Here is a 22,315-nt window from a genome sequence, read left to right on the forward strand (position 1 = left end):
TTACATTTGTTGCTTATAGCCTAATAAATTGTTGTGTTTGGAACTCTAAATGATCCCTGCTTTGACTGATCTTTGGTTTAGTAACTGCTTTTTTGGTACTAGATATGAGATATTATTATTTTGCTTGCAAAGTTGCAATAACATACAAGAAATAGAAACTGAAAACAAATTTGAAAATGGTGTAACTGCATATTGTTCAAAACATATAATCACTAACAACTCAAGTCGAGCAACGTGTCGTCAAGTTCTTTGTCACCGAAGAGCCGCTCAAAGATCCGAGCTTCATCTGCAGGTGCGTTCTTAGATGGTTTAATACCAACAAATGGTATTGCAAAAGCATCTGCAACGGAAAGCCAGAAACCATTTCCAGACATGTACTTTCGTGCATTTTCATCTCCGAGCCCCCAAACCGCTTGAAGTACGGTAAGGTAAATGACTAGCATTGCGGCCACAGTCGCGATCGATACCCAAACATTGTAAAAGTATTCATGCTTCAGTTTCGCCCTCTTTTGATTCCGCCCTTCATTGCAGTAGCAATTAATCTTCCACAGAACGTCACGTAAATATGACTCATCGACTGCACCAGCCACCTCTTTACAGAGCTTGTTCACCAGTCTTGCTGCGTGTTTGTTACCACCGAGAGTATACTGCATAACACCTGAATAGTGAAGCAGTTCTATATCCTCAGCAGAGTTTATGAGCCGATCAAGAAAGAAAACGTAAGTGGTTACATGTGGTTCGCAGGCAGTGTAGCATTGCTCAAAGGCCATCATGTTTCTAAACAATGTGAATCTGTAGTCATCCATGCTCACCGGAGCAATCTTCAGAACTCCCTTTTTAAAGCTTACATCCAACGGTTGACATTTCTCCGCTTTCTTAATTTTGACACCGGACTCTTTCAAATCTTTTACTGAACGAAACATGTGCGGCTCCTTAACCAGGAACTTATTATGCACTACTTCAGTCGGGCAAATACTGGTCCGAAAGAGTTCTAGAAAGTGGCTTCCTTCTACACCCGAAACATCATTCTCGGGTGTATCTAAATCTTTGTATATCATAGGTTCAAAGTACTGACGCGCAAGCTCTTTCAAACCTATATTTTCCGTGGGTTCTCTTGTCAAGTTGTATACTTTGTTTAAAACGAACATCGGGAGCTGATTTTCAAGCATGATGAGATCACGTTGAAGAACGGGTAACATCCATCTCTGTATATGCACCGACTTGTTACTGGTTTCTCTTAGAAGCTGTAAGATGAAAGAGCTATCGATAAGCATCATGCTGATAAACTTATCGCTGCTAATCTTCAAATCTTCAGAGTAACAACCACGAGCCTGCGGTTCCATCTGTTTCAGTTCGTCAAGTATTACGTTCAGGTCAGGACGATCGGGCTTGCTTGGATTGAAGAGACCGTGGAAAAATCTCCATTTTGTGTTCTCCATTGCTTGTAAATGAGCAGCTCCATGATGGTAAGGGCCGATTGACACAATATTGGGTTCGTAAGCCTTGGGTTCGACCGAGCGTAAATGGTCTGGAACTCTGAAGATGGAAGCAGCATTGATGGTTTGTGTTGGAGCCTCAGCATTCAGCTTTTGTTCTAGCTCAGCTGCCAAATCCGGACCTGAATCCCGAGTAAGATTTCTTCTTGCAATGTATCGAAACCTCCATCGGCATATCGTTTGCGGAGGAATCATGGTCATGAGTTTGGTTCTCATATTTTTGGTTACTGATATTGAAATCAACTTTCTTGGTGTTTTTGAAGAGTACCCCTAGACATGTGGGAACTGGAAATGATAATTAAAAGCAACAGTTAAGTCAACGTCAACTTTAAGTTAAAATATTTTTAACTAAATCTCTACTTGCTAAGAAAATGATTCTTTATGACTAATATGATTATTGCATTAAGACCAAGATCACATATTGCATTATAATAAGACCAAGACCATATGACTTTAAAAGCTATAATCACTAGAAAATGGTAGTTATAACTTATAAATGTGTTTACACATTCAAAATGTTAATAGTGAACGTACATGTTTACTATTGACCACGTTGTATCTTTTTAAGGACATACGTTATGTTAATGAGAATGTGGAAATGAATCGTAAATATATACACGGAGAACACTCGAAAACCATAAACGAGTTCTTATTCAATCGATTACTAAATCATGCAATTGGTTTAGGGTTATTACCAAACAAAATGAAACGAAATAAAAGATAAATGAACGAAAACGACCAATGAAATTGTGAGAACAGTAATGGGCGTTGTCGACGATTAAGGAGCTTTAACGCAAATAGTATTAAATAATTGATTTTTTTAATATTAATTTCATGTTTAATAATTACCAAGAATAATATACATTTTTAACCTATTTAGTTTTTAAGTAATTTTATTTTCTCACTAATAACTTGCATTTGCTAACTTGAAAAAACTAAATACTAGATTTCATTTTTTTTCTCAACGTTCTAATGAATTAGATTTTATTAAAAATAAAGTTGTAAGTTGTAACCATACAACATATATAGGTATCAGTGTTGATATTATCGGAACTGATATTGCTACCCGTTTTCATTCATGGTTTTGGATACCGTGGCAATGCGGAAAGGTTTTTACTTGTTTTATCAAAAGGTAAATTATATTTGTGTTTTTCAGCCATAAAAGAAGAATAACTAAAAAATAAAAGACAATAAATCATAAACGAGGGGGGGGGGGCTCAAATTTTTGGTCGCAAACGAGTAAATATATACTACGTATACAGATTTTCCAACGAAAAACGGCTAAATTTACACTGCTGCGCGAGAAAAACATTGGGGGCCGGGGCCACCCCCGCCCTGAATATCCTTTGCCACTCAGAATGACACGTGACATCGTGTCGAACGCAACAGTGGGAGTTTCACTAGGAGGTTCAGGTTGCCGGATAATGTTAAAATGGAGGAGGTGAAGTCTATTATGGAGAACAGAGTGCTGACGATTACCGTGCCTAGACAAGAAGCCTAACGTCAAGTCTTTTGAAATATGAAGGATTAATCTTGAATATTAATAAAGTTAAGGATTATTATGTTATTTTACTTAATTGAATTGTAGTAGGTTTAGGAAAAGTATGTCTTGGTGAGCAAGTTTAATAAGCCTATATATAGGGTCTAGATTATTCGTTTTATTTGTGAGGAGTTGAGAGAGAGTCAAGAGAGAGTTAGGAGTCTCATCTCCATGTTCGTTTGATAAGATCGTGAAGTTCGTTTGGTATGTTCATTTGATTATATGAAAAGAGTCGAGGGTTGTCACCCCAATATCTCGTGTTAGTTTGTTTGATAAGTTCGTTTGATTCGGTTATTTGATCCGCCTGGGCCAACAATTGGTATCAGAGATTAGGCTCGTTTGTTTATCCCGATTCGAAGATTGAAGTTGCGCTTTTAGAGTTTTGGTTACGATCGTGTTTGCTGATTGAGCTGAGAGGTCCGTGAAGGTGTCGTTAGAATTTTTTATCGTTAAATTAAGAGTTTTTTAAATTATTTGTTTTGTACACCAATCAAGACACGTGGGTGCCGTTCGGACCTGTTATCCACAAAGAAGAAATTGGAATTGTTTTGCGTTGCTTTGCTTTGGGAACCGTGTGAGGCAAAAGATATTTATTCTGTTACTAGAAAACAATTAATTTTGTTTTCTATTGTTTGTGATCACAATTGATATTTTCTTTGTGATTGTCGATCAAAATATTTAACTTTGTTATTTTATTTTGCTGTTGAGGACACACAAAAATTAGAGGAAGTTGTTGGTTGTTTCTTTTGTGACGGAAATTGTCGATTAAAAAATAAAGTATTTGTCGCCGACAACCGTTTGAATCGCATTAGGATTGTGACATGGCGGGTGATAAAGAAGCAGGGAGCTCGGGAACAATGAAAGAATCGATATGTGGTTTTGTTTTGCAAGCATCGAAGTTAACTTCGACCAACTACGCGTCATGGTCGGTTATGGTGAAAATTATTTTGGGTGCGAACGGTTTGAACGATGCTATTGATAAAGAAAAGGGTGCGGGATTGAAGAAAGAAAGAAGTTTATGGCCTTGGGTGTTATCTTTCAAACCCTGCCTGAAGACGTGATGCTTCAAATGGCCAAGTATTCAGAACCGAAAGATGTTTGGGAAGCGTTAAGAGTTCGTTATCTTGGTGCAGAAAGAACTCAGAAAGCTCGTGTTCAAATGCTAAGAACCGAGTTAGATGGATTGAAGATGGGGGAGACAGAAAGTATTGATATTATGCAGCGAAGTTGGGTGGAGTACAATCAAAGTACAAGAGCTTGGGAGCGGTACTTGAAGAAGAGGTTTTGGTAAGAAAGTTCTTAAACTCTATGCCGGATAAATATTTACCTGTTGTTTCTTCGATGGAACTACTCGCAGACATTGAAACAATGGCGTTTGAAGATGTGGTTGGACGTTTGAAGGCATATGAAGAAAGAAACAAATTCAAGAATGTGAATGAAAGTTCATCCCAAAGTCAACTCATGTTCACCCAAAACGAAAAGAAAGTTGAAAACTACCGAGGACGTGGTAGAGGCCGTGAAAGATACAACGAACGAGGAAGCGGGAATCGAAGATGGAATGGTGAGCGTAAGAATGATGAACGGGGTGAATACCGGAAAAAGAACCCTGAGAATGGGAAGATAGAAGGAAGTATGTAACGTGCTACAACTGTGATAAGATTGGGCACTACTCGAATGAATGTAAAGAACCGAGTAAAGGGAATGATGAAGTGAATTTGACAAAGAAAGAAGATGATGTTGATCCTTCTTTGTTCATGGCAGTTGGTTCAATAAAGAAAGTAAGTTTGAATGAAGAAAGGGTTATCCCTGACGTGTTTGAAAAGGATGAAAAGAATGAAGGTACATGGTACTTAGACAATGGTGCAAGTCATCATATGTCAGGAAAGAAAGAGTTTTTTACTACCTTGGATGAAGGAGTTTCGGGTCAAGTGAAGTTTGGTGATGGATCCGAAATCGAGATCAAAGGTAAAGGTAATGTTACTGTGGTAAGTAAGACTGGTGAAAAGAAAACGTTTTGTGATGTTTTCTATATCCCTAAGTTGAAGACTAATCTTCTTAGCTTGGGAAAGTTGGATGAAGAAGGACGTAAGATTGAAATAGACAATGGGACATTGAGGCTATATGATAAGAAAGAGAGATTGTTGATGAAAGTTCAGAGAAATCTGAATATGACGTACAACATCAAGCTTCAGGTATGTTGTAAGCATAATAGCTTTGAAGTTGAAAAGAAAGAAAGTCATGATGTGAAATCGATTATGAAAGTGAAGGAAATTCGGTTTGGAACAATCCCGAATGATTTATTTGGAGTTCGCGAAAGTATTGGTCAAGAACGAATTGATGAGAAGAAGCGATTTGAGAAAAAAATGAAGATGTAGTTTCAAAGTTAAGTACGAAAGGAACGAATGCTAAGTTTGAAGAATCGGTGAAGCAAGTATGCTATAGTCAGTTGAAAAGGAGGAAAAAATGCAAGAAGAAATACAATTCAAGATTAAGGGGGTGAATGAAGGATTAATCTTGAATATTAATAAAGTTAATGATTATTATGTTATTTTACTTAATTGAATTGTAGTAGGTTTAGGAAAAGTATGTCTTGGTGAGCAAGTTTAATAAGCCTATATATAGGGTCTAGATTATTAGTTTTATTTGTGAGAAGTTGAGAGAGAGTCAAGAGAGAGTTAGGAGTCTCATCTCCATGTTCGTTTGATAATATCGTGAAGTTCGTTTGGTATGTTCATTTGATTATATGAAAAGAGTCGAGGGTTGTCACCCCAATATCTCGTGTTAGTTTGTTTGATAAGTTCGTTTGATTCGGTTATTTGATCCGCCTGGGCCAACAATTTCTGGTTAGAAAGAACATGGCCCTTTGTTCGTAACCGTTCATTTAGTTAATCAAAGAACTTTATTGTTCATGTTCGTTCACTTATTAAATGAACGGACATAAATGGACTTCTCACTGAATGCTCGGTTTGTCTACAGTCAGGGGCGAAGCTCAATGGGGATCGAGGGTGGCCCCGGTCACTGTCGTTTTCTTCGTTAGTAGGGTAAATTTCGAGATATTTCCTAAAAATTTTTATAGGTATTAACCGCGGTCACCCCCGATGTATTTTTCCAAAATGCTACCGGTCACCACTGATATTTTTATAAATATAATACACCACCGTTTGATTTTTTTTTATAAAACCTCGTGGTTTTTATAAACAAAAGTTATAAAATAAAACTCAAAAGCTTTGTTTTTCTAAAACTCAAAATTGAGGGACTGTTTGTAAAAATAAAACTTGATTAAACATAACATAAAAAAAAATAACGGGATTGGATTTTGGAATAAGAGCATATCCCGTGTAGTGTTTAGTTCTGACATGACATTGTTATATACATTGGAGGTAATGTTCAGTTTAGAGTACATTCACAGAAAAAGAATTTGCTGAAACATTTGATTCGGAATCCATAATTGAGAAATTCAAAAATCTTAAAGGACGTCGAGCTACTTTGTAATTCTTCTTCTAAGGTACTCACCATTCATCTCGGCTCTCGCATTATTATGAATATTTTAGGTCTTTGTTGGTTAAAAATTATATAGTTTTTTTTGTAAGAAAAATCATTTAAACGAATGAAAAAAAAATAGATATATAGATGTCATATTGTTTGATCCGACCCGAACCGAACCACCAACACGAACTAAATCGTCGACCCGAAAATTTTTAGGTCCGTGACTTTGGTCACAACGAAGCCCAAGCTTCGCCACTGTCTACTGTCCAGTCCTACTTTAGGAGTCCTTTTGAGAAAGAATATACACCAGATATAACATAAGAAATAGTAGCATACGATGTATTTTATTTCGCTTGCAAAGCCAAACAACCATGAACCATGGAAACAATGAATTAAAAACACATGTGAAAATGGCCTTCTTGCATATTATTCAAAACACAATCACGAACAACTCATGAAGAAAAAAGGATTTGTGTCGGCATGTTCTTTGTAACTCAAGAACCATTCAAAGATCCGAGCTTCGTTTTTTGCCCGCACGGGTAAGTTCTCAGATGGCTTAAAACCTCCAAACGGTATAGCAAAAGCTTCTGCAACAGAAACCCAAAAACCAGTATGAAACATGTGCGTTCGTGAATTCTCATCTCCGAGAATCCAAACTGTTTGAAACACAGTAAGGTAAATGATTAGAACTGCAGCCATAGTTGTGATCGATACCCAAACATTATAAAAGTATTCATGCTTCAGTTTCGCCCTCTTTTGGTTCCACCCATCATTGCAGTAGCAATTGATCTTCCACAAAACATCGCGTAAGTACGAGTCATCAGCAGCCCCAGCCACCTCTTTGCAGAGCTTGTTCACCAGTCTCGCTGCGTGTTTGTTTCCACCAAGAGTATGCTGCATAACACCTGAATAATGAAGCAATTTTATATCCTCAGCAGAGTTTATGAGCCTATCAAGAAAGAACACATAAGCGGTTACATGTGGTCTGCAGGCAAAGTGGCATTGCTCAAAGGCCACCATGTTTCTAAACAATGTGAATCTGTAGTCGTCCATGCTCACCGGAGCAATCTTCAAAACCCCCTTTTTAAAGCTTACATCCAATGGCTGACAATTCTCCGCCTTCTTGATTTTGACACCGGACTCTTTTAAATCTGTTACTGATCGAAACATGTGCGGCCCCTTAACCAAAAACTTATTTTGCACTACCTTAGTCGGGCAGATGCTGGCCCGAAAGAGTTCTAGAAAGTGGCTTCCTTCTACACCCGAAGCACTATTCTCGGTTGTATCTAAATCTTTGTATATCATAGGCTCGAAGTATTGAAATGCAAGCTCTTTCAAATCAAAGTTATTTTCTTTGGCTTCACAAGTACAAGAGCCGCATGTTAAATCATACACTTTGTTCAAAACAAACACTGGCAGCTGGTTTTCGAGCATGATAAGATCACGTTGTAGTACGGGTAACATCCATCTCTGTATGTGCACCGACTTCTTACTGGTTTCTCTTAGAAGCTGTATGATGAAAGAGCTATCGATAAGCATCATGTTGATAAACTGCTTACTATCAATCTTCAAATCTTCAGAGTAACAACTACGAGCCTGCGGTTCCATCTCTTTCAGTTCGTTGAGCACCGCATTCAGGTCAGGACGATTGCGCTTGTTCGGATTGAAGAGGCCATGAAAGAAGGTCCACTTTGTGTTCTCCATTGCTTGTAAATGAGCAGCTCCATGATGGTATGGACCAATGGACACAATATTGGGTTCGTAAGCTTTTGGTTTGACTGATCTTAAACGTTCAGGAACTCGGTAGATGGAAGCGCCATTGGTGATATGTTTTGGAAGCTCAGCATTCAGCTTTTGCTCTAGCTCGGCTGCCAAGTCTGGACCAGAATCCTGAGTAAGATTTCTTCTAGCAATGCATTGAAACCTCCATCTGCATATGGTTTGTAGAGGTATCTTGGTGAGTTTGGTTCTCATTTTTGGCCCCTGTAATTGAAGTCAACTCTCTTGGTCTTTTTATAGCGTACCTACTGTGTGTGTTTATATCTTAAACCTGACCAGTACACACTTAACTATGTGCCTTGCATTTAACGTTTAGCACTCTATATGCATGTGCCAAAGGACAATGACCATTAATATTTGACTCCATAAAAGTACCATTTATATATATTTTGATAAAAAATATGTAGATAGTTAACATGGTGGTTGTATAGGCTCAACTTTTAGATGATCATATTGAGCCTCATGGTTCCAGACCGATCTTTTTGTTATTTAATTAACAACGGAGTAATTGAATATGTAAATCACTTTTTACATAGTTAAAAAACAAGAGAAAGAAACATATGGAGCAAGTAAATGCATTAATGTTGTTACTGTTTTGAGTACAAGTACTTTTACAATTTATTGGCATGTTATCCTTTCCCATCAAGATCTAACAAACATTTATGTGTACGAATTAAAAAGTGTCGTTTTAAAAGTTAAATAATTTTAGTATGGAGGCTATAGCTAAAATGGAGGTGGGTTGAATTGAGTTGTCATAAAAATATAATGACAACTCAGTTCAACCCAAGTCTCTGAGATGACTAAGATGCTCGAATCAAGTTCCTTTTTATGATGATATGTTCATTCGGATCAACTCAAGTTCCTTCAGATGATCTTTCATTCTATTGTGTTGTCCGAATCAATTCCTTTGTATGATGTTATGTTCATTCGGATAAAGTCAAGTTCCTTCGGCTGATGTTTTTGTTTTGTTTAGCACTTGTAAGTTGTAAACTTATTTGATTTAATATAGAGATTATTAGATTTTGTCATGTTTGTTTTTGTTTTACATCCTCTCCATCCTTCAAAAAGATTTCTCCAAATAAGGATGGTCACCTGGAAGGGGCATTGAAATTGTGATACTGAAGGCCATGGGACGCTGTTCTCGTTCGGTTGGCTACGGCCTATTCCCCCATTCCTCCCTTAGGTAATCAGTTTAAACTTGCATTACACTCGCTTAAAGCCGGTGTACATTAGTGTAGGAGGCCTTCTATGAAAGAAGATACATCAGAGAGGCAGAGTCACAACACTAGTTGTTGGGCATTTCTGCAAATCGTATATCTTTAGAAAATCTGAGAATCGTGAAACACTTTCAGATCAAAACTATTTGTTGGTTCCCAAATGTTTTGACTGGATAAAACTCAGATTGAGTATGGAGATTAAGAGAGTTTCTATGAACCAGAAGAAAATATCGTATGATCAAGAGATGGTTATTAGGGTTAGGATTCATAATAAATGCTTTGCAGTTATAAATGATCAGTTATCATATCTTGAATTTCAAAATCAAAATACGCTCCTTAATTTGACATATAGAATATCTACGAAATTCAATAATAATTAAATTTCTAATGCATCTTTAATATAACAACATATGTCAATCATAGTGGTCCAATCATAGTTTTATGTTGCCAATGGAATTGAATATTTGAATTGATTGCTTAAGGCTTAATTTCCAATTGTAAGGGTATGTAATTTAATGATGCATTGGCGGTAGTCTCAGTGACAAAACCGTATCATAGTCACGAACGCCTGTCTGATTTGCGCGTGGACTTTATTAGTTTCAGATCTAAGCTATTTGGCATCACGTACACCATATGTGGTCCCAATACAAGATTACACACATTTGACTTAGATTGCATTATTTGAACACAAATCTTATTTGATTTGGCTGACTCAAATTCACAAACATGCAAGAGTATATATCTATTTATTTTATAGCCATATATTATTATTATTCACTTTGTGATCTTAGTTCCATAGAGAAATTAAACTGATAGATTCAGCTGATCATGCACATAACTAGTCATATATGGCTAATTATTATTGTTCTATATATATGGATCTTGATTAAGGTTTTTGATTGTTACGCCTATTAATTAAGCCACCGCATGTCTGATTATATAAAATGTGCAGCCACCGATAAAAGATCACAAAAAATGTAATCAAATCTCAAGATGTCCATATCATGATCCGGAATAATGAAGGCTGTAATTACATTAGAATTACAAGTCATTTAGAAAAACTCTTCTCGTTTCTTGATTTGGTATATAATTATTTGGGCAATGAATAAAAAGTTCCCAAATTTAATATTTATAGTGTTGGTGCAATCTTGTTGTAGAGACCCATGTCCACTCCATTGTACGCAATCGGAGCATACATCCACTTGTCATCGGAACTCAGCAACTGCAAGATTAATTTCACAAGAAATATATTACTAAATATTTAAGCTATATAGCATAGTCTTTAATATTGTTTAATGTTATGAAATGATTTATCGTTGAATCTTACGTTAATCTGGAGCTGCAAGAACTTCACATAATGAACTGCTTCTTCAAGCATTGTGCTGATATCAACCTTTGTCCCATTTGGTACAAGTGTTTGGAGGATTCTGAGTCTTTCATTTATTCTTTCTCTTCTTTTCTGTAAAATGAAACGCGTATTAGCTTCAATAACAATCAAGATCTAGCACATGTGAACAAAACAAAAAATAATAAGTTTTAACAAACTAGGAAGACTTACCCTGGCATAGATGCTTTGGGGATCGGTTGCAGCGCCTCTACCAGCTCGTGTTTTCTCAGTTACGATTTCTCCTCCATTCAGTTCTTGAGAAGCATTTGAGTCGTCCTCGGAGCTGCAAGAGCTTGAACTTTGTACATTCCCTCTTCTATTATTTTTCTTAGTCAAATTTACTTTATTTTGATAAGCCTCTTCGCTATCATCCTCGTTTCTGTTAACAGAAATCATCTTCTGGATCTTCTTTGGTGGCAAGTTCTTGATCTTGTTTTTCTGTTAAATCCGCATTAAGTTAGCTTTCACAAGATTATTGACATATTGGCGTATATAAAGTTAATTAATTAGTTTCACACTCTCAAATGCTTACATTGTCATTTGAAACTCTACTTTTCTTCTTATGATCAATATTCTTTCCTTCTTCAAATGCCGCGGGAAGTTCAAGAATTTCATACCTCCTCTTGAGGTGTGTTACCTTGCCCAAATCGGCAACTGGCATAGGCTGGCCTACTGAATTCTCCATTTTACCCTTCTCCGCCACTTCATTTTGTTTCAAACAATGAATTTCTTCCATCGCATCGTCAGAAAAGACTTGAGCTAGAAACAAGAAGTTGCTACTATCACCTTGATCCATAGGTGTATCAGAAGGGCAAAACTGGAAATTATTTTGGCATGGATAGGGAGGGGAGTCAGAAGCATTGCTACTTTCTTGAGAAAAACAATTAATATAAAGATTAGATTTGATATCATGATCAGAAGTATAAGCTAGAATCTGATCATCCATAATGCATGAACTAGAACTGATAGATTCATTTGCACTTGGCAAAATAATAGGAGTTTGATCAAGATTAAAACCATGATCATGCTCACTTGAGAACAATCCATGGTTTGTGAAATTATTGGAATCTTGATCAAGAAAGAACATTGAGCCAAGATTCACCCATTCTTCATCAAAAACATTACCATAAGACTCCATATTTTCTGTAGGAATGTAGATCTCTTGATCTAGTTTAGGAATGTAGAACAGAAGGCTTTTGGTATGTGCTTAGGAAATGAGGGTTTATTTATACCCTTCTTAAAAGGCTGTGAAAGAATGTTATGAGAATTGACTTGATTAGTTAATGCAAATAATGCTGTTGTTGGTAGAACAAGAACCCTAATTTTATTAGTTTTTTGAGAACCAAGACTCTGTTGTGGGCCAATCTGCCTCACGAATTACAACTCATTGAACTCACATTATTTTTCTTGATAAGTTGGGATTAACGCACCATCATCTTAATCATTTTCTTAATTAATAATGCTTAATATAATACAACTTTATAAATTTTTTTAACGAGTTACACTCAATTACTTTCTACTCTTAAACTACACCAAGAAAATAATTTGCCCCTATACCTTTTAAAAAGTGAGTTTTGACCACCCAATCAAGACTAAAATTATTACATATAATTTTTCATTAAAAGTTAGAACAGTACTAACATAAATTGTGGCTTGGGTTTTTTATTGGAAACCCAGGTTCGATTCTTACTTGTGACATTTTGGGTGGATATTGGTAATGAAGGTTTTGAGTTAAGCTTTGCGTGGTTGTCGGTTAAAATCCTGAGCGCACCCGGGTTTACTCCTACCGTGTGTTGCGTCAGAGAATTTTGCTCTTGTGGTGGCACAATGATTGTCAAGTGGCCGGCAGTCGGCGGTATGATTTTGTGAGGGAACGCCCAATCCAAACTCTGAAGCCAGTGTGGGTCCGATTAAAACAATATACTCTTGCCAAAGTGAGGTAACGGGGCTCTTCAATTGGAGAGTGCGATGGCAAGCATAACACACAAAAAATTCACCGTTAAAAAAAAGGTTAAACATGTGTTTTTCAAGAGGTATTGCAACTTACTTAGTTAGCTGTCATAGTAACTTATGATGATTTATTAAATACAAATATAGAAGAACGTTTAAACAAAGTATTTTGTTGTCATAGTAACTTATAATGATTTATCAAATATAAACATAGAAGAACGTTAAAACAAAGTATTTTTTTCTTTTCAAGATATGTTATTAATTATTAGATGGTGAAATACTCGAGATTGATTCAGTAAAAGCTTGAGTCAAGTTTAAACGAAACCCTGAAGCTAATTTCATTTAATAAATGAGAGCCCAAGCTTCACTTATCATGGCCGAGTAGACTTGCGAGTATAAACAAGCCTATTATATAATAATTGTTAATTTACCAAATATGTAACTTTTCAACAAAAACCACATTTAACTTGAAAATCTCGAAAACTACTACCAACCAATTAATTTTTCTTATTTCTTTTGCACCGTGTGTAGTGGATGGAGCCCCCTATGAGGCGTTTTGTGTCATGTGAAGTCACGTCATCATAGGGTTTTTTTTTGTGCTAAAAGGGGTGTAGTGAATGGAGCCCATTCAAATCATTTTCTCATTAATATTTTAATATTATCTTTTATATTAAAAAGAAAAAAAAATAATAAAGCAACCCATCATATGCCTCCTCTCCTACCCCATCCGGCGTTGCGTGGGGAGCAGCCGGGGGTCGGTGTTTATCACACCCCGACTTAAGGCCTAAGCGTGTGATCAATAGTTGATACATGTTTTGTAAATATATCAGAGTTGTGGTTTATTTAGCGGAAGACTTTGGTTATAATAAAATATTAATTTATTTTGAAAACTTCTCGGATAATAAATACCTGGGTGTTTGATTTACAAATCATGTTTAAATCTTGCTTACAATATTTTATTAATTTAAAACTGAGTCATCTCTACCTTACGAGCATCTAACTCCATGAGTGACTCTAATTCCTTGCTACGTGTGTTAATCTGATTCCCTGAAATGTGAGGGGGAAATACGTCAGTGATATGTTGTTGAATCGTTGGCTCTAAAAACATTTATTAAATCTTTGATTGACAAGATGGTTTTCTTGAATAATCTTAGCAGAAACGTTTCTTATTACTAGGTTTGTATCACTTACCATACACACGCAATTACGGTTTCTCGGGAACTGATGCCCATTGAAGAACTTGGTTATGATTGTTGGCATGAGGCCGTGTAGCCTTGAATGATAGGCTAAACATATATGTTTAGATCTAGACATATGTGTACTCAGGCTAAGTTGCTTTTGTTTTCTATCTTGTATGATAGAGATCATATAATCCCATATAAATATTTGACTGACTTTTTAAGATAAACAACTCATTTATCTTAAGGTTTAACGTATTCACGTTATAAATTATAAAAAAGTTTGAACGGATTCACCTTTTGACGAGTTGCTCAATTAACGATTACCTCGGACCTATAGTTCGAGAATAATAATTTAATAATTTATCTAGATCAAATGATCTAGCTTCAGACCTTTAGTCTGGTTAAATAGCTTTAAACCTTGATTGAATATTTTATTGTTAAAATATTACTTTAGATCTTTAGTCTATAAAATTTTACTTTTTAATATTGACGTTTCTTCATATAGAAGAAATCATCCAAATTCTACGTTTCTTTCTTTAGGAGAAACCGTGCTTATTCAAAATGATTACTTTGTTTACCTAAAGCCTTTTGAATCGTATGACGTGTGATGTAGCATGATTTGGCCTAATATGTTCGAACACTCTCATCAAGTTCTCCAGGAAAGTAAATGAGTCCCGCGGTTGATTGAGATTTATTGGAATTACTTTCCTTAGACAAGAGACTCGACTACCGGTGTTATCACCATTCTAGTTACAGCATGCACATCATGTTTTTCTGATTAATTATTTACAAGTATCTTTTATATATAAAAAAATATTAACGTTTCTTCTTTAGAAGAACGTCAATTGACAATAACCTTTGTATGCAAAACTTTATGTTTCTTAATAATAAAGAAACGTTTATTTTTATAAACCTTTATATATAAAGAACTTAAATATATCTATAAACTTTTCAAGGTTTGGGCGATATCCTCGACTAAGATCTAAGCTATGAGTTGAAATATCTTAAACATAACTCTTATCTTAAAATAAGTATAACGCTTAAGGACGAACGAGCAGTACTTCGACTATACATAGAGTGTCGGGGTATGGAACGTTGAACTATGGAGAGGCATTGGGACTTGAACTCGGTGGCACGAACTTCGAGAAAGTGAAAGTGATTTGGTGTTTTGGATGCCACAATTGAGGAGCCCATGTTCACTATTTATAGACATCCTCGGTCGGACCATCACTCACCACCATGCGACGTGTGTCATTCTTGATGATGAGTCGTGCCATAAGATGTTGACATGTGACATTCATGTTGATTTGTCACTAGCCATATGTCACTTTTGAGGGCATGAGTTGTTATGTGTTGACATGTGTCATTTGTGTTGCCATCATGTGGCATGTGTCTTTTCATAGTGATGAGTTATAGGACACGTGTTGCCTCCATAAATCTTTAGCTAAATGACTAACTAGTCCCTCAACTTCTTAAATTGACAAAATTAGTATGAATATTTTTTGAATGTTATAGTGTTCCCGAGCGCTTTGAGGGTGGAAATTGCCCCACTACGAAGGGTCTAAGGTTACTATGTAAAATTAAATGAAGAAATATTTTTAGCTCATGAAAGTAAATATATAGCTCTAACAAAATTGCATATATATATATATATACCTCATACGAAATATATGTACGCAGGTTATGAGCTACAGTGAAACATATATGTATCTCGTTAGCTACATGTATGTTTTTTTATAAAAATAAAAGAATATTGTAAAAATAACAATAAAAATAAAAAGATTTTTCTTTAAAGTGGGTTTTCATGTAGTTTTCATGTATTTTAGTGGTTTTATTTAATATATGACTTCCCTATATAATGATTATATATGAAATAAAAATAAAACTTAAAATAATAATAATCATAAATAATATGTATTATGCTATGTATGAAGGTTATATTTACGAATATATATAGTAAATAACTTAATTATATACGTAATATATAAAATAAATAGTAATCGAGCCAACTTAAACTTAAGACATATATATAGCTTGTAATGAGCCGAGTTTGAACTGGAGTTCTCGTATATTGAACGAGCTTGAATGAACCTTGGCTTGGCTCATTTACAACGGTAATGAAATATAAGATTAACGAAATAATTTATATGATTTTAGATATGATCGAGGTGTCTAAAAGTGTATTCTTTGATAAATGATAACTTAATTTAATGCTGGAAGTCTTAACCAATCATTAGACGGAGACTAATCATAACCACATAGTTATAATTGTTTGTTAACTATTAAGTTAATTAACGAAAATGTATTGGCATCTTTAAAAATAAGTTTTATGTGTCTTACCTTAATCATTTAAACTATAAAATTTCTTTATTTTTTTCAATTATTGTACTTGGTGGATCAATTCCTTATATATTTTGATGAAGTTAAATATAGAGAATTAACTTGTTCACCTTATAAGGTTACACCAGTTTGTAATTAAGTATTTTACTTTAATTTGTTTTAGTATCTTATTCTTACTTATATATAAGAAACTAGTTTTTATCCCACGTATTATGGGGGTTGTTTTATATTATTTATTCTAATATTTATTTATTTTTTGAATTTATATTTTTTTATTGTATGAAAATTAATAATATATTTATGGTTTGATGATAAATTGTTTCACAAATAAATGAGATGTTATAACCCGGTTTAAAAGCTATATGGTTTTGATGAGACCCAAGACTCGTTTATTTTTTTACAATAAAATTGGTTTTTTAATTATAAATAATATAATATGAAAGTTAATAATATACTTATGGTTTGATGAGACCGAAGACCCATTTATTTTTTTTACTATCAAATTGGTTTTTTAATTTAAATAATATATATATATATCTTTTTTAAAATAAGATATTAATTTTTATTATATCCTATTTTATAGGATTTTTACATTAATAATTTGGTGAGAATAATTTTTAATTTAATGAGATGTTATAACTCATTTAAGAAATATATGGGTTTGATAAGACCCAAACCCATGAATTCGGGTCAAATGCATGAGAAGCCGCCATTTAAAAATCAAGCAAATCTGGTGATTTCAAAAAACAGGAGAACGACCACATCGCGACACGTATGATTTTTATGTCCTCGTTTATATATATTATAGATTATGCATTTGTTTAATGTGTTCAACCAAAAAGAATATAATCATGTCTATAAAAAAACAAAATAAAATCTTGTAAGATATGATGAAATAAAATATATAATGCAATGATTGGAGTAACTAATTCGAACAGGCGAACAGGCCATGAGTCGATCGTGATTACATATTAGTACTTCGGTACTTTAATACATAAGTAGAACATTGGAATTGTTTTTTCAACGATTTCCTTTTATAATAACAATAATAATTTGTCTATTTAATGATATTGAAGGTTGTCAAACTTATATTTTATTGCAACATATATATTAACATAAGTTATTGTTAATTGTTGTGATTTTCGTTGTATTGTTAACGTATTTATGAATATATTACAATAAGAGATCCGTAGAGTGAGTTAGGCTCCAAGATAGTAAATCCGTTGAATGGATCAATACATACATAGAAAGACAAAAACATAAAAAAAATGCAATTAAATTAAACGTGGGAAAGGGGACATGGAGTACGGTGTGTCTACATCTCACACTTCTCAGACCCTACTTATAGCTTTGCTATTAGTGGGACTTTACTGGGTATGATTGATTGATTGATTGATTGAAAGGGGACATAGCTTGCAACATCTAAAAATTCGTCATGGATCAGGTCAGGACACATCACTATAAAACTAGTTTATTATCTAACATATATACTCCCTTGGTCTAAGCGGAGTGTTAATTCGTATACCAAGTGTTGGTAGTTTCAATGTAACATGCATCCTTCCAACGTACACACGATTGCACAATCACATAAAAGAAGAGATATTCCTTTCAAGTTTTAAGTTCATTTAATCTTCCATAGGATATCAACGTACTTTATATGATGACAAGGGGCATATGATGATAAGTTCGTGTTGGTTCTTTAAAGTCTTTCTTCAATATCAATATCATAGTGCTCTCGGTAATTAAGCTGTTTATATTTGTCAATAATCAATAATAGCGTGAAAGTAAATTATATATATGAAAGAAAATATAAATAAAAATGTAGATGTAGTTATGAGAGAAATATAGTTCTCTTTAATGAGATTGACGAGCTCGGTGTGAAACTTGATGCACTACCAATTTGAAAAACTCGAATGATTAATGCGAAAAGTATAAAGATGGAACGTAAGGAAGATCTCAAGCGAGCAACTCTGGTGGAGATATAAAGTTCAAGAACCAAGGATGATTTCTTGGTGCCTAAGTTTAGTTATTTATGGAATTATTTATGGGGTGTTAGAATATGTTTATGTTTCTTAAGTCTCGTTGTCGTGTTGCTTAAGATTCTTGGTGCCTAAGTTTACATTTTCTGATGTAGGCCAGCGCATCCGTATGCATCCCCGGCCAAAAGTATCCCGCGTTGTTTAGCTTAGCTACAACTGCGCGTGGACCTGCGTGTACTCCACAGATGCCTTCGTGTACTTCCCTTAGGAGGTAATCGGCATCTTGGTCGTCATCGCATCTGAGGAGTGGGCCCAGAAAATTACACCTGTAAAGTATGTCATCAACAAGTTGATAGTTCAGTGATTTACAACGTATCTTTCTTGCCTGTGTCTTTGACTCTGGTAGTATACCCGCCGCAAGGTAATTTATGATTGGTGTCATCCACGTTTCCGTGCCGGTTTGGATGACACAAATTTCCTTGTGCGGGACTGATGGTGCTCCAATGAGTTCAACGCGGATGTCCTTTCCCAAGTGGGTGAAGGCTAACGATGCAAGCTTGCTTAACGCATCCGCAGATTTGTTTTCGCTTCGCTTGATGTGCACAACTTTGCAATCGTTAAAATCGCGCATAAGAGTTTTGGCTTGTGCAAGGTAGAGGGCCATTATGTCATTCACGGCCGTGTACGTCCCGTTTATCTGGTTGGCTACTAGCATGGAGTCCACGTGGGCTTCTAAGTTTTTTACCCCCATCTTACGCGCAATTCTTAATCCGGCCAAGAATGCTTCGTACTCCGCTTCATTGTTCGTACTTGGGAAATCAAGCCGAATAGCGTAAGTGTATTCTTGGCCTGCCGGGTTAGTTAGTTTCAACCCTGCGCCTGAACCTTCGTTGTTGGCTGCTCCATCAGTATAGAGTCGCCAGACATCGTTAGTGTCTTGTGCTGGAGAGGGTTGAGCCTCTTCCTGGCACTCTTTTTCCCCCGATGCGGGGACTTCCGCAATAAAGTCGGCCAAGACCTGGCCTTTTATGGCTGGTTTTGGCTTATACTTTATCACGTATTCCCCCAACTCAGTTGCCCATTTAGCTAGGCGTCCCGAAAACTCGGGTTTGCCTAGATCGTTTGCAAGTTTGAAGTTTGTGAGAATGGTGATTGGGTGACCTTGAAAATATCGTCTTAGCCTGCGTGAAGCCTGTACAAGCGCTAAGATTAATTTTTCCAGGGTAGAGTACCGGGTTTCCACGTCCGTTAAGACGCGGCTTACGTAGTAGATGGGCATCTAGATGCCTTTTCGTTCTACTAGTAAGACTGCCCCAGTTGCTCTGTCTGTGGCAGAGAGGTAGAGAATTAATTCCTCCCCAACTTCTGGTGCTGTGAGCGTTGGGAGTTCGATCAAGCGTGATCGAATCTCTTGAAAAGCTGCTTCCGCTTCTGGTGTCCAGCGGAAGTGCGTTTTCTTCAAACAATTTCTCAATGTTGACACGAATGGGAACGACCTATCCGCATGGTTTGCCAAAAAGCGGTTAAGTGCGACTAGTCGTTCATTCAGTGTCTGAGCCTGTTTGATGGTAGTAGGTGATTCCATTTTCATAATGGCTTCGACCTTTTCAGGGTTCGCTCTGAAGCTATCTTTGGTAATGATGACTCCTAAGAACTTCCCTTCTTCCATCCCAAAAGAACACTTGCTCGGGTTGAGCTTCATGTTTATCTTTCAGAGCGTGTTGAAAGTTTCTTCGATGTCTTTCAACATCGCTTCTGGCTCGAGGCTTTTGATGACCAAGTCATCCATGTAAACTTCCAAGTTCCTTCCAATTTGGGCGTGGAACTCTTTGTCCATCAGGCGTTGGTACGTGGACCCAACATTCTTAAGTCCAAATGGCATCATTTGGTAACAAAATGTGCCATCGGGCGTCCGAAATGCGGTTTTGTCCTGATCGTCAACGGCCATGTGGATTTGATGGTATCCCTTATACGCATCAAGGAAGCAATTAAGGCGAAACGATGCTAACGAATCTACCTTAAGGTCAATTTCGGGTAACGGGTAACAATCCTTGGGGCATGCTTTGTTTAGGTCTTTAAAATATATACACATACGCCATTGTTTGTTGGATTTCGGTACCATGACGGGATTTGAAACCCATGTTTGATATTTACTAACGCGTACGATTCCTGCGTCAAGGAGTTCCTTGACTTGGTTTCTACAAGCGTTAGCCTGTTCTGCACCCATTACGCGACGCTTTTGTATGACCGGCGTAAAAGCTGGGTCACACTTGAGCTTATGCTCCGCCTTACTTCGGGGTACACCAGTCATGTCATCTGGTGTCCACGCGAAGATGTCAGCATTTTGTTGCAATAATCGTTTGAGTAAGGTGCGTGTAGGATTAGTGATCGTTGGGCCAATGGTAACGGCCTGGTCAGGGTACTTGCCATTGAAAGGCCCATTCTTCTGGCTCGGTAATGGTTGGTTTAGCGATCTTTGGTTTGGGTTTAGATGAGACAGATGCGATGCATACCTGGGGAATACCCGTGATCATCGCGACACCCTCAGCTGTTGGACATCCCATCATGCCATGGACCGAAGACACCACGGCATTAAATCTTTCCATCCCATCTCTCCCGAAGAGAATGTCGTATGTGTGGTGTGGCTTCCTCATTACGACGAAGTCCACGTCTTCTGTGCGGGAGTACTTCCCGTCCGTAAGAGTGACGTGGAAAGATAGGATACCCAAGGGGGTGTTTGTGCTGCCATCGATCCCTTCCATCGAGGCGTAAACCGTTTATAGGCGTTCTTTGTCTTCGTCGTCTAGCTTGTCGAAGAACTACCTGTACATGACCGTTGACGAAGCGCCGTTATCAGCAAGAGTGCGGGAGGTGATGTAGTGCCCCAGCTGGCTTTGGATGACTATGGGGCCTTCTTTGTTGGGCTCTCCTGGCACACGCGGGAAGCGCACTTCGGCTTCCTTCCACGCACTTGGCTCCATTGTTCGTCGTTTTCTTCCTCTGACGTTGCCATGAACCATGTGAATGCTGATGTCGACGGGCTTTCGTCCATTGCCCTTGTACCGATTGTCATTCCTCCCTCCGTTCTTGATTGACGCCACGAGGTGTGTGAGTTTCCCATCTTTGACGAATGTTTCGACGATATCCTTCAAAGATGTGCACTCCTCCGTGGTATGGCCTTTTGTCCCGTGGAAGTCACAGGATTTGCTCTGATCAACGTTATGACGCTGTCGTATTATCGGAGCCTTTGGCCATGGGAGTTTCTCGGTGGCAAATATCTCGGTGACGCTTTTGGTGAGTGGCGTCCATCTGGGATTTCGGTTTGACGAGTGCGTATTGTCCCTTCCGCCTAAGAGAGGGCGAGAGCTGGATAAGGTGTCAAAGTTTATCCTTGACTGCCAAATACCAAGCTTCCTCTTCTTATTTTGTCGGGCGGTACGGACGTTATTTTCTCTTGTCCTCTGCGTGTAGAGGTTTGTGCTCTGGGGAAGATTTCTACCCAGTTGCTTCTCCGTCTCGGCGAAGTGTTTAGCTGCTGTCATGATGGCATCCCACGTGGATGGCATGCCATCCTTACCCGTCAACGTGCGGATGAGCTCTGGGTACTCAGCGCCCTGGATAAAAGCGGCGCGAACAAGATCTTCGCTAATGGTGCCCAGACTTAGCTTCTTTGAGTTGAAGCGAGTGATGAAGTCTAGCAAAGATTCGTCTTCCTCTCGGACGCAGTTGAGAATCATCCATTGCTCTTCAGTATATTTTCTTTGTTGACTGAAGTGCTGGCTGAACTTGTGCTGGAAGTCTGCCAATCATAGATGTGGTGGACCGGTAGACGATCAAACCACGCTCTGGCCGCCCCGACGAGCGTCATTTGGAACGTGTAACACCACGTGGGTTCCGTCCAATTACTGACGGTTGTCCCCGCTATAAATCTATTCAGATGATCGTCCGGGTCAGATATGC

General features: G+C 37.1%; 3 protein-coding genes across 3 annotated transcripts; all 3 read right to left on the bottom strand.

Moving 5' to 3' along the window:
- Positions 1–14: 14 nt before the first annotated feature.
- Positions 15–1,977, bottom strand: LOC143562868 (UPF0481 protein At3g47200-like). The gene has a single exon (XM_077050557.1). It carries the CDS (start codon positions 1,710–1,712, stop codon positions 213–215), a length of 1,500 nt encoding a protein of 499 aa, XP_076906672.1. The 5' UTR covers positions 1,713–1,977; the 3' UTR covers positions 15–212.
- Positions 1,978–6,963: 4,986 nt separating this feature from the next.
- LOC143562863 (UPF0481 protein At3g47200-like) lies at positions 6,964–8,521 on the bottom strand. Its single transcript, XM_077050551.1, has one exon. The coding sequence runs from the start codon at positions 8,494–8,496 to the stop codon at positions 6,964–6,966; it is 1,533 nt and encodes a 510-aa protein (XP_076906666.1). The 5' UTR covers positions 8,497–8,521.
- A 1,969-nt stretch (positions 8,522–10,490) lies between these two features.
- Positions 10,491–12,019, bottom strand: LOC143562849 (transcription factor RSL2-like). The gene is made up of 3 exons (XM_077050539.1): positions 11,077–12,019; positions 10,846–10,977; positions 10,491–10,740 (listed from the first exon to the last, which is right to left on the bottom strand). The coding sequence occupies exons 1-3, from the start codon at positions 11,299–11,301 to the stop codon at positions 10,648–10,650; spliced, it is 450 nt and encodes a 149-aa protein (XP_076906654.1). The 5' UTR covers positions 11,302–12,019; the 3' UTR covers positions 10,491–10,647.
- Between the last annotated feature and the right edge of the window lie 10,296 nt (positions 12,020–22,315).

This window comes from Bidens hawaiensis, unplaced genomic scaffold (genome assembly GCF_021521415.1).
Source record: "Bidens hawaiensis isolate Kalapana, Puna unplaced genomic scaffold, B.hawaiensis_p1.1 tig00021180_1, whole genome shotgun sequence".
NCBI lineage: Eukaryota > Viridiplantae > Streptophyta > Magnoliopsida > Asterales > Asteraceae > Bidens > Bidens hawaiensis.

Bases quoted from the DNA above. Each gene is read 5' to 3' on its own strand.
- LOC143562868 (XM_077050557.1), bottom strand. From the start codon at position 1,712: ATGAGAACCAAACTCATGACCATGATTCCTCCGCAAACGATATGCCGA.
- LOC143562863 (XM_077050551.1), bottom strand. From the start codon at position 8,496: ATGAGAACCAAACTCACCAAGATACCTCTACAAACCATATGCAGATGG.
- LOC143562849 (XM_077050539.1), bottom strand. From the start codon at position 11,301: ATGATTTCTGTTAACAGAAACGAGGATGATAGCGAAGAGGCTTATCAA. The intron at 10,978-11,076 runs GTAAGTCTTCCT...TTCATTTTACAG, and splicing joins CCCAAAGCATCTATGCCAGG to AAAAGAAGAGAAAGAATAAA. The intron at 10,741-10,845 runs GTAAGATTCAAC...TTAATCTTGCAG, and splicing joins TCTTGCAGCTCCAGATTAAC to TTGCTGAGTTCCGATGACAA.